The sequence below is a fragment of the Eretmochelys imbricata genome, chromosome 1 (genome assembly GCF_965152235.1).
Source record: "Eretmochelys imbricata isolate rEreImb1 chromosome 1, rEreImb1.hap1, whole genome shotgun sequence".
Taxonomy (NCBI): domain Eukaryota; kingdom Metazoa; phylum Chordata; order Testudines; family Cheloniidae; genus Eretmochelys; species Eretmochelys imbricata.
The window spans coordinates 138,429,962-138,442,379 of NC_135572.1; the positions used below are offsets into that span (position 1 = coordinate 138,429,962).

At 39.4% G+C, this 12,418-nt stretch overlaps 1 protein-coding gene across 2 annotated transcripts in view; it reads right to left on the reverse strand.

Annotated features, from left to right (window-relative positions):
• Positions 1-36: 36 nt before the first annotated feature.
• Positions 37-12,418, reverse strand: part of AP1S2 (adaptor related protein complex 1 subunit sigma 2) — a 37,250-nt gene continuing 24,868 nt past the window's right edge. Inside the window, exon 5 of one of the 2 annotated variants that reach the window (XM_077816203.1) lies at positions 37-3,361. In XM_077816203.1, coding sequence (XP_077672329.1) covers positions 3,314-3,361 — 48 coding nt within the window. In that variant the 3' untranslated portion in view covers positions 37-3,313. Of the gene's footprint in view, positions 3,362-7,088; positions 8,608-12,418 lie in introns of those variants that run through there. The other variant, XM_077816205.1, reaches the window with a different exon arrangement.

Consider the following 12,418-nt stretch of genomic DNA (forward strand, 5'->3'; position numbering starts at 1 on the left):
ATATTAAACCTTTGATTATATCTAAGCACACAGCTATGGTGTAAAAGTGAACATTTATTAGAATCACATTAATTTAATTGTAAGACAGTGGTTACAGGTTTTGATACAATCATAACAAAGCTTAATCCAGCCTAGCACATACAAGTGACAGCGTAAACCTTAGAAATAGGTTTGTTTAAACACATAAAACTGCTTTCAGATTGACATTTTAAATGAAGGAAATTCAATCACTTCAACAGCACAAACAGCAGGCCATCCCATACCAGTTGTATCTTTTTTTTTTTTTTTTTACATATTCGACGAGTGAAATGCAGAACAGGGGTCTTGTGTACCTTTTCAAACATGATATTCTAGTGATTTGAGAGGCTTGTGTTCTGTACATGAGATGAGTGGAAATGAATACTGTAAAAGTGTTGTACTGCTTACGTCAAGTGAGCAAACTGAAATGTTGTGGAGCCTATGGTCAGTTCCAATAGAACAAGCTTAGAAAAACACTCACCTTGTGATCACTGCAGATACACACAGTAGAACTTTGCTACTCCACATATAATTTGCAGAAAAAAAATGGCACTGACTTCTTAGCAACAGAACAGAGTTCTGTACAGAGATCTCATAAGACTAAATACTTAAAGTGTAGACTATATTGCAAAACACCTATAACTGTCAAAGTAAATGAACAAAAGTATATTTTGTGGTGTATTACCCTTGATTATTTGTTCATTTACATGCTGAAACTCACCAATTTTCAATAGGACCTCAGTGTTAATTAGTTTGGTGATACCGTATATAAACACTTGTTTGCTTAAGCTTAGTAATTTCACAATGAATGTCACCTGCATGTACGGTGATAGGACATTAATATATAGCAATGAAGCAGGTTAATAAAACAGATTTTTAAAACAGGTGCTTATGCCCCCATTGAGCATACCATAATATACTAATAAATGCAAAGCCATTAGTCTTGTTTCTAGGGTTCAAACTAAAAACTTCTAAATTAGTTATATGCAGTGGTGTAGCCATGTCTGTCACAGAATATTAAACACACAAGGTGGATGAGATGATATCTTTTATTGGACGAACTCTGTTGGTGAGAGAGAAGCTTTTGATCTTCCATGGAGCTCTTCTTCAGGTCTGAGAAATGTACTTAGTCACAGCTAAACACAATGTGGAACAGATAGCGTAACAGATAACACATATTTCAATGGATCATTCAAGGTCAAGTGGCCTGTTAGCACCCCTCCAGTTCTAGGGGCGGAAGAAATATGGGGGAAGGCAGCTTGGGTAGGGGGGTTGTTAGTGGATACAAGATTGTTGTTATAAGCCGTACATTCAGTGTCTCTGTTCAGTCCATGATTTTTAGTGTCTAGCAAAGTTATGAATTTAAACTCAGAGGCTCACGTTTTGAAAGTGTTGTGCAGGTTTCCTTTGAGGATGAGGACTGATAGGTCGGATATAGAGTGATCACTTTGAAAAAAATTTTCATCCACAGGTGATGTGGTGTTTTTGTCTTATAATTTTCACTGGATTTATGGTTTATCACAACAATCTATACCCCACTGACATCAGCACTGGAATGGGGGGGCTATGGCCCTCCCACTTTTTGAAAGCGGATGGGCCTGGCCTGTCCGTTTTTCACCACAGCCCTGCCCCCGACTTTTGCCCGAGGCCTACCCCGCCAGGCCAGCAACTGGAGCCCGGCTGGGGAGCCTGGGCAGCAGGCGGCACTGTGCCGCTGACTCAACACTTCCACCTGCCCAGGGTGGGGGGCCAAAGAGAAGTCCCTGGCCCATGTCCCTGCCCCTGGGCTCCCCATCCAGGGCAGGTGAAAGGTCCATGCCTCCTCACAGCTGACTGGCTGTGTGGCTCTTACTACAGCCGGGCTGCAGCTCCGAGGCCCTATCCCCCGGCTGGAGCTGGGTTGGGGTAAAAGCCACAAGCCCTCCACCTACCCTGGGCAGGAGGCCTGCAGGACGGGGACACAGATCATGGGCTGATCTAGGGACCCCCGCAAACACTAGGCAGGTGGAGAGTCCTCGGCTCCCAACCTGCTCCAGCTTCCGGCTTGGCAGGAACTCGGGCAGAGCCACAGAAGGGGCAGGAGCCCTGGTCCCCCCCCCCCCCCCCATTTTTGGGAAGGCTGCACCGGGGCTGACTAACAACCCTCCCCCAGCTGCCTTCTCCCCCTTTCCATTTCCCCCTATGACTGGAGGGGTGTTAGTGGGGCACTTCACCTTGAATGGTCCCTTGAAATGTGTGTTAACTACTTATGCTAAGCAATCTGTTCCACCTGGTATTTAGCTGTGACTCTCAGAGTACATTTCTCAGACCTGAAGTGTAGTAAGCTCAAAAACTCTCTCACCAACAGAAGTTGATCCAATAAAAGATATTATCTTACTCACCTGCTCTCTCTAACTTTTAAATTGCACATTTTTAACTTTCCCTTTAGATTATTCCCTTCTCTCCATGATGTCAAGTGCTACCCCAGTGTATTTTACATTATCTATCTACTCATCTGAATAGTCAGAAGGGCAAAGTACATAATCTAGGTACAAGTCTACAGTGATTAAGCAATAATATTGATGTTAAAACAGGATGGTTCCAATAAACAAATAACTTCTTACAACCTGTATTCCCTTTATAATACATTAACTCTCATGTACTTGTGTGAAAAATCTTTGTATTGTATACTTCCATTTCTATCAAATGGTCTGGTTGCAGCTCTGTTCCTAAAAAATGAAGCCACCTTAACAGCTCATACCAGTTTGATATACAGATCATAATAGGGTTCTTTGGTATAATGAAAAAAATTCCATAGTAAACAGTTAATTCCCAATCTTTCTGTATTAACTGAAAAAAGCAGATTTTTCACAAATGTTGACATAAAATGTAGATGAACAAATAAGTCTTTGGTTGCATAAAACCAAGTTCCATATTGTTACGTTTCACATTTAAAGTTGTCACATGTACTTTCCTTTCTGTTAAAGATGACAATGTATTGAAGCTGATTCATTTGTTTCCTTAAGTCACTGGTGCTTATAAAACAGTATAATTACTGAAGTCATCACCTATGATGCTCTCAAATGCAGAGAGAGGTCTTGAATTGAAATCCCTTTCTTTTATCCTTTTTTGGAGGTTTTAAATTTTTGTTCCCTTTTTTAAAACTTTAAATGGGATATTTTCTTGTAGGCCTGAATGAAGCAACTTAGCAAAACAGTAATACTGACAAACAGCATCTTACACCATTAGCTAAACATTAAAATGATGGCAGTGAACATTTACAGTATGTGAAACACCAGGAGACTTCAGAGGAGATTTATGTGAGTCCAATTTCTTCAAGTACACTACGTGGGGTCTCTGCTTCCTGTGGAGGGAAAATTTGAGACAGTGGTAAACAGATCCTGTGCTCCTACTAAACAAGCTTATATGTGGAAAGTTAATATGGAAAGTGCTTAATTAAAAAAACTCATAAGAAAAATGTGAGTTTATATGTATGACATCAGATGCATTTCTAAAAGGATTAAGAAGTTTGTCATGGTTTACAGGGATGGCTTGTAAGCTTTATGACCCCTTAACTCTAAAAAGAAAATAAATCAACAGACCTTCCATCATGGAACAAGTCACAACTTAGTAAAACAGACATGAATTTTTAAAAATCATGTAATGGATTAACTTTATTTCATTTTGTGATATTTTATGGAGATCCCAAAATCCCTCAAGTAAAAATGAAATGGCTGACGTACTGTACAGCTACAATATCCTTTAAACCTAAGTTTTGGAAGCAACAGGTCCTAGTCTGACAGAAACAACAGTATTAATTCTCAAAATAGCCCTCCCAGCTAGAGACACTATTGTATACTGGATAAAAACTATTTGAGAAGGATGAAATGGCCAATCTTGAAGTGAAGGGAAGCCCAAGATTTTGTGCTCTAGTATTCTAGACCAGTTATAAACTTCTGGAACCAGTTCTTTCCTAAAGGTACTGCACTAAATTTTCAATGAAGACCTTTGGCCAAATAAAACAAATAAGTGTTTAACATATTTATATATACTAAAGTCTGTATCAGACTTTCATTTTGGGAATTTGAAGAAATATTTCTAAGCAACTGGAAGAAGATCTAGCCAATTAGAAAAACTGGGCTGTCCATTTCCACCATTACTAGCAACATCATCATAGTCAATGAAAAGCGATACTGTGTCTTTATGAAACCAAAACCAAAGTAATTTTAAAGCACCCAGAGAATGAAAAAAAACAAACTTACTTTAGCATCCTAAGACAAGGCATGTCATGAAGCAAGAAAAAGAAAGATTACAATTTAGCTGCAAATCCTCAGAAAGCTTAGTTTTACAGACTATTTAGATGCATTTTAAAAGTGTCAGTTTACTAGTCTTGTATCTATTTGACTCAAGTGGTTTAGTATTGTAACACTAGCACTTCAGAATGAGTCATTTAACCTCTATACGTGTAATACATAGAATGATCAAGTTTTTAATCTTAGATTAACCCATGTGTATACACTGATTTACTATTAAAGGCATAAAGTTAAGTATTAAGACAGTTCCACTTCACTTGAAACAGGTGTATTTTTGTACTTTGAAAGGACACTGCTGAGCAGCTTACGCCCAACATTTGACCCAAGAGGTCCATTCTACCCTCAATGTATATACAACTCCATCAATAATCCTGGAAATTAAGTACGAAAAGGAGACTAAAATCACTCAATGTTATTACAATCTGATTAAGAAAATCCTGTGGATTTTTTCAGTCCACCCACTTTTTAATAAAATTAAAAATTTCCCCTTTCTAATAAAGCCAAGGACATAAAAATCTCACTTCCAACCATGTAAAACCCACAGATATGTTTTCCCACTGAAGAAATATTTAAATATTCTCAGACCTGTACTGACATGGAAGCTGGTGTGAAAGAGCCTTGGCATACTATCAATTATAAAAATGTTAAATACTTTTGCAAATTTCTACTCCATAATAATAATAAAAAAAAGATTCTAAAATGGGGTGGGCAAACTACGGCTCGTGAGCCGAATCTGGCCCCTCAGGGCTTTGGATCTGGCTCACGGGATTGCCCCCCATGGTGCTGCAGGCCCCGCGCTGCTCTCAGAAGCGACCGGCACCACGTCCCTGGGCCCCCCGGGGGAGTGGAGAGAAGAGGGCTCCATGCGTTGCCCTTGCCTCCAGGCACTGCCCCCCACAGCTCCCATTTGCCAGGAACGGGGAACCGTGGCCAATGGGAGCTTCGGGGGAGGTACCTGGAGATGTGGCAAGGGCAGCACGCGGAGCCCTGTGCCCCCCCCCGCTCCCTCAGGGGCCACGCTGGGTTGTGGTGCTGGCTGCTTCCCGGAGTGGCATGGTGTGGGGCCAGGGCAGGCATGCAGGGAGCCTGCCCTGGCCCCGGTGTGCGCCGCTGCCACCCCGGAACCGCTTTAGGTAAGTGGCGCCGGGCCGGAGCCCAAACCCCTCCTGCACCCTGTCCCCCCCAACTCCCTGGCCTAAGCTCCCTGCTTGCACCTTGCACCCCTCCTGCACCCCAAGTCCCTGCCCTGAGCCCCCTGCTGCACCCTGTACCCAAGTCCCTGACGAGCCCCATCGCACCCTGCATACCTCCTGCACCCCTGTCCTGAGCCCCCTCCTGCACTCCAACCCCCTTCCCTGAGCCCGTTCCTGCACACCACACCCCAACCCCCTGCCCCGGCCCTGCATACAATTTCCCCACCCAGATGTGGCCCTCAGTCCAAAACATTTGTCCATCCCTGTTCTAAAATGAAGTATCAAAACTGGTGAGAAAAGAAACAGCATTTTCATGCTTTGAGAATATTACAGAACAAAAAAAAATTGAAAAGTATATTAAAACAGGTTTCAGAGTAACAGCCGTGTTAGTCTGTATTCGCAAAAAGAAAAGGAGTACTTGTGGCACCTTAGAGACTAACCAATTTATTTGAGCATGAGCTTTCGTGAGCTACAGCTCACTTCATCGGATGCATCCGATGAAGTGAGCTGTAGCTCACGAAAGCTTATGCTCAAATAAATTGGTTAGTCTCTAAGGTGCCACAAGTACTCCTTTTCTTTTTATATTAAAACAATGAGTTGACAGTGTCTTTTTAAGTATTTGTTTCCCTGTGCACTAATTTTAAGCATTTATTATAATAAATGAGGGTTGAACTTTATTCCGATGGTTGAATTAAGAGAAATAGAACTGCTAAATTCTCATGCAAGCTGCTGGAAGCTTGATGTCCACATTTATCCTGTTTATTTTAATGCAATTTTTCAACATTTGTCAGGGATAGTCTAGGTTTACTTGGTCCTGCCTCAGGGCAGGGTGCTTGATTTGATGACTGCTAGGTCCCCTGCAGCCCTACATTTCTGTGATTCTAACTTTTAATTATAATGGATTTGAAAACCTAAAACTACAGAGGTGAAATTGATTATTTCCTAAATGACCAAAAATACTTTTCACAATAAACTACATGATAACTATAGATTAATATTGTCACTTCAATTTTTGTACACTAAGGAACTTTTCTGCCACAGTATATTCAAATTCCAGATAATCTTTAATTGTAAAAGTATTTACTGTACTCAAAATAAAGTTTCTTCCAGCTAACTGATCCTGTGTAGTTAAGTGCATTGCTTCACTCATGACTCAAATAAAATTCAATGGGATTTGACTGTGTTATTAAAAATCTAGAGCTAGACCTCACGAGTAAATCACGATGTATGCTTATTGTACAATAGCGATAAGCAATAGTCTTGACAGACACATTTTATCGTGAATTCTTACCGACTGCCTTCATCATTCCAATTTAGGATGCCTTGATATTTTTAAACATTTTGTTACGAACTATAGGAATCATTTTAAGACTTAAAAAAACATGGACAAGATCTATGCTATATTTAGTTCTATTTGTGTTTTTTAGACTTAGAAAACATTAGCATACATTTTTATCTAGCTGTTATGGAATGCTTTTTACAACATTTTATATGGCACCTGCAATACAGAATTTAACAGAGGTAACAAATACACATTTGAAATACCAGAACCAAGAGTTGAAAAAAAAGCCATTCACATGAGACAGAAGTGCATGCAATACTTTATTTCAGACATGCCAGGAAAGCTAATTCATTATCTAGTCATTTAAAAGCAAGCAGCTGTATACAGATAACAAGAGAAACAGCATCTTGTTACAGCTCAATGTGTAGCATTTTAAGCCAACAGGCATGAGAGAATGCAGATTAAAGTAGCATTAACCAACTGCACATGTTCACACAAACTGTTAATGTCTTACAAAGAAGAGTAACAAACTTGGAAATGGAAAACCACCCCTATGATCTAATTTTCTATAACATATTCCAAAATGCTGCAAAATCAAATCCAAAAATTCCCCTTTCGTGTCCCCCAATTTTTTTAAAGTCAGATAGACATTTAAAATGTAGTGCATTACCATATATGAAATACTTTTGAAATTTTAAACTGTTTGTGGTCAATTTAACCAGTTCCTTTCTATTTAAATGTATGTAATCTTTGCCTTAAAGATAAACCAGCTCTATATAATGTAACAACATTCACTTTTAGTGGGCAATATAGGGTGAAGTATATGTCTTCATCCTGGCTCTGCATCCACGCAGGATAGTTATTTTAATAGACATCTTTAAAGCAGTCTTCCTTTTGCGATTAAATACATTTCAAACTACAAATACTGATTAATGAACATTAAGATTTTAATATGCTAGTAATGACTGAATAGTAAAAGCAAAAAGTTACAACTCTGAAGTATTAGGTTGCAAAGGAATGTACTTCGGTAACAATTTTAACCATTACTACTATAAAAGGAGGACAAGTGCTCAAGTGTACTCAACCTTTGAACACAAATCAGAGTGTTAGAACTCTGAGATTTTGTGACATTACAAAAACATTATCTATCTTAAGTGCCAATGATTGGGCATAATTTCTCCCCGCTACCTCTATACAAAACAAACAGTAAATCACCACTGCCCCCAACAAATACTTTCAAAAGAAATTAAAAGTAAAGATAGAGGAAAATGCATTTTACTTTTGCATTTTTCATTAAAGATGTATACAGTTTTACAACTAAACAAAGCTTATACATATGTATGTATATATTCTATACACACTTTAAAAAGATAAGGCTTACACTATTTCATGGGATCACTAGTTTCTCTATAAACTTCTGATGTATACTACAATTTTATATGTATATTAAAGTAACACCACAGCTGAAATATTTAAAAGATCAAGTAATGTTACAATATGCACTTACTCAAGCTGAATGACTTCCACACAAATGTTAAACAAAAGACTTGAAACTTTTCACACCGTAAGAGATCATATGCTGACAAGAACAAGTTATATCAAGATGAGACATGAGAATACACAAACAGAAGGGGAGAAGAAAAGTACAACAGCAAAGATAATGGTTGTGGTTTAGTCTAGTGTGTTCAAGATGATTGATTTCACCAAGCTGAGGATAAAGTTCTGCCATGAATAAGTCAGGTCTATCTCCTCTCTGAAATTCTGCATGCATGATGAATGAAGTCATTTAGTAAACTGGGACATTAAAGTATTCATGACGTGGCTACAAAAAGAAATGTATACATTCTTACACATAGTACACAGGTGGACAGATATACAATAAATATTTTTGCCAAAAGGTTCTTACAATACTATCTCTAATATAGAACTACACACTAGCCTTGTCTCCACTAGCCCTTTGGGGGAAATATTTTACCATTGTACTACCATTAATGCTCCTCCACTGGTGATATAATGCAGGGAGCACTAAGACAGGGCACAGGCATTTTTACCACTATATCATCTAGATCTAATATAAGTGGATCCAGAAGACATGGGTTACAACATGTTGGAGATCCAGCTGCGTAAGCTCTTTCACCACTGCTACCAGTAGTAGCACTGCCCCAGTGAGACTTCCAAGAAAGCTTCATGTAGACACAGCACCATCATTATTCCAAGTAGGGTTATTGTTTGTTTGTTTGTGTTTTTTGGGAAAAGATGTCCCTTTTTTCTTTCCTTTATATAAACACCACAAATTTCATTCATAGATTGAAGATTGCCTTTCATACTGTTAGGACAGCTCCTTTAGAAGTGGTGAATACAACATCCATGTAACAATATGCTGCTAAAATGTTTGTGTTTGGATACTGAGAGCTTTATAAACTTATCTAATCTTCTACTGTGCATTACATGTGGAAAGGACCCATATCAACTACCTTAAACCAGATTATGGCTGGTGCTACCAACACTTTATCTGCACCAGTTCCAGCCAACAAAGACTTGCCCACACTAGGGCTCCGCATACTAACACCAATGCATTTGAAACGATAGTGCAGATCAGAATTTTCTGATAAAATTCTGTAGTGTGAGTCCTGCCTCTGAAGGTACAAATATTTTAATCATCAGATATTCAGAAAGGAACTGTATTTCAACTAAATTTACCAAAATGATGGGTTGGTATGTTTTTTCCTTACAGTTATCATCTACAGCATAGTACGAATTGTTAAAGGAAGTTAAAGGAATATTCTACAAAAATTAGAATTCCATTTGTACTTCCAAGAGGTTCAGCTGCAACAATTCATTTTTCGTGGTTTTAAAATGTGTATGTCTCATGAAGAGGGGCCAGATACTATCAAGATTCCCTCCTCTCAAAAAAGCACTTTTGTTTAATGACTGCAAGACTTCCCTAACTCAGGGTCCTGATCAAAAACTTTTCAGACTAAATCTTACTATTTCACTGAAAAGACTCTTGATTATTAAAATAACAGTTTGCTCTTGGACTGCATTATGAATATGCACATTAGAAAAACCGCTTCAGTTGCAGTATATTGTTAAAACCCACACAGCATTCACAACACATGTTCACTTTATGCAATGCTTTATGATGTCTTGAGGACATTTGGGTCAGAATTTCAAAAGCGCTCAAGGGATTTAGGAGCAGAAGCCACACTGAAAGTTGACTGGGGACATTTACTTTTCAGTCTGTCAGGCATTTTTTGAAAATCTCCCTGTCAGTTACTAACCTTTACTGTATGCCAATTAAAGACATTGTCTCACTTTCCATTCCAGTAGTCAACAAAAAATCTCAATACAAACAAAATTCTTAAAAAGGGATGAAAATACTTACAAGAAAAACTTCCGCACTTGCTAATCTTATCTGTAACACCCCCCATATAGCTGGTCTTTAAATATCTCCAATTCAGTTTCACGTCAAATGTTTTTAACAAATCACAAAGAATAAAAATGTATAATTCCCAATTTCCATGGAAACCATTCTTGAGGAAGTAACATTACTCCGCAATGTTTGCGACCCAAACATTGCAGCCCCCCAGTTATTTAAAAATTGACTATAAACAAGTGAATTTGACTAATTCAGCACTTCTAAAACTATGTTACATATACCATTGGTAGGAGAGCAACAATCAAGTGGCATATGGGTTGGTTTAAACTTATAATGGATTCTTATTCAGATATGAACTGCTCTGATTAAACTAGTAAAAATGCTATGGCATGATAGGTCTTGAAGTTTGAAAACGTTCTCATTGCCCAACCCAAAACAGATGTAAACTAACAAATAGTGGAGAGAAAGTTTCAGTCCTGGTCTACACTAGAAAAATCAGGCTGGTTTACCTGTGTCAGTCAGGCATGTGAAAAATCCACACCCTTAAGTGTTGTTAAACAACTCTAAGTCCTTGCCTAGACAGTGCTAGGGAGACAGAAGAATTATTCTGCTGACCTAGCTACCGCCTCTCGAGGACGTGGATTATCTATGCTGACGGGAGGGGTTCTCTCATTGGCATACATACTGTCTACACTGAAGTGCTACAATGATGTAGCTGAGTTCTTGAGGCATATTTTCAAGGAGGAGGCATCTTCTAGCGCTGGGCCCTGGTGCTGTGGCCTTTGGGAAAGGAGGCGTAGGCGCTAGCTCTATACCTACTGAGATCTCCCCCACGCAAGAGGTATTCCCTACAAGGTACTTATGGGAAATTTCAGCTTCCCTTGTGCTGATTGAGTGGTGCAAGTTAGTGGACTAGGGGAAGCACTGCAAGATAGTAGACTGCCTATTTGAATATTTTGTTAACGAGTCTAAAGAAATTGCTCTTTAACAATGGTATATGAATTTTAACTTTACTGTGTCTCTTAGCAAGTACATTTAAACTATCTGCCCCCAATTTAGATTTGGGAAAGGTATGTGAAATAGCCTTGAATGTGTATCATTTTCTCCTCCTGGAAGGGGTCTTGGGCTCCCCTCCCCTAGTCCAGCACCTGCCACTATTCCACCTGGCTGGGCTATCCCTCATCTCACAGGTACTTGAAAGCACTTTCTGGTCAGGGAGAAGGAAGATTTACTGAACTCAACAAAAAGAACTCACCAGTTAATTTAAGATCTTCCCAGCACAGTGCCAATTTCTCTCCAGCACAGGGGGTTGCCTCTGAATAATTCAATTTCTTGCAGGATTGGTACATGACAAATAAGAATGCCCTAATCCTTCATTTGATGGCTTATCCAGTTGCTACCTTGCTGTTTTTTTTGTACTTTCCAAATTAGATTTATTTTTATTCTTGCCTCAGTGCCAATACGGAATAAGCCTTAACTTTTGTTTCCTCTATGCTAACCTAAGGGCTTCCTGATGCTGTATTCCAGCTGAACAATAAAAACCCTACTCTGTTTTGAAAAGTAAATATTTGCTGAAATGCACTGGTCTTTGAAGGGAGTAAAAGTCTCTGAACAGGAATCTACTTCACTGGGACTTGCGGCACATAGCTCACAGTGAGAGAAACAGGAATGCTGGAGCCCAGAAGCACGGTTTTGGAGCCACTGAGGCTATGTAGCCTACCCTTGTGGCAGAGTGTGACCCTTTGGGGGTCTAGCACACTGAACATATCCTCCCCAGGGACTGTCTAAAGGTTAGGAAATGACACAGATCCTGTAAATCCATGACATATGGAACAATGAATTTTCTACACCTGGTCACTAGCATGGCTGATGAATCTGCAGCTTCTCAGCTTGGCCACATGGCAAAAGAAGAAACATTTAAAGAGCCATTTAAAAAGGAGTGCTGCTCTGAAGCAGGGGGCTTGACCATCACCACATGTAAGCCAGATGTGCAGGAAACAGAAGGGGCAGAAAGGACTCTGTTCAGCTTGAACACTGATAAGTTTCAGACTCTCAGAAGGAACTAGATCAGGCCCGGGAGGGATGTGTCTCAGGCCTGTTCTCAAAGACCTGTAACTTTCAAATACTTCACGAGTAGAGTAACTGTGGTTAAGAAATTCCTTTGCTAAGCTGATGTTCCTTGATTCCATGCCACATTTTCCCTGAAGGTGTTAAACCAGAAGCTTGAGTTCCACTGCCTAGACGGAACTCTAGA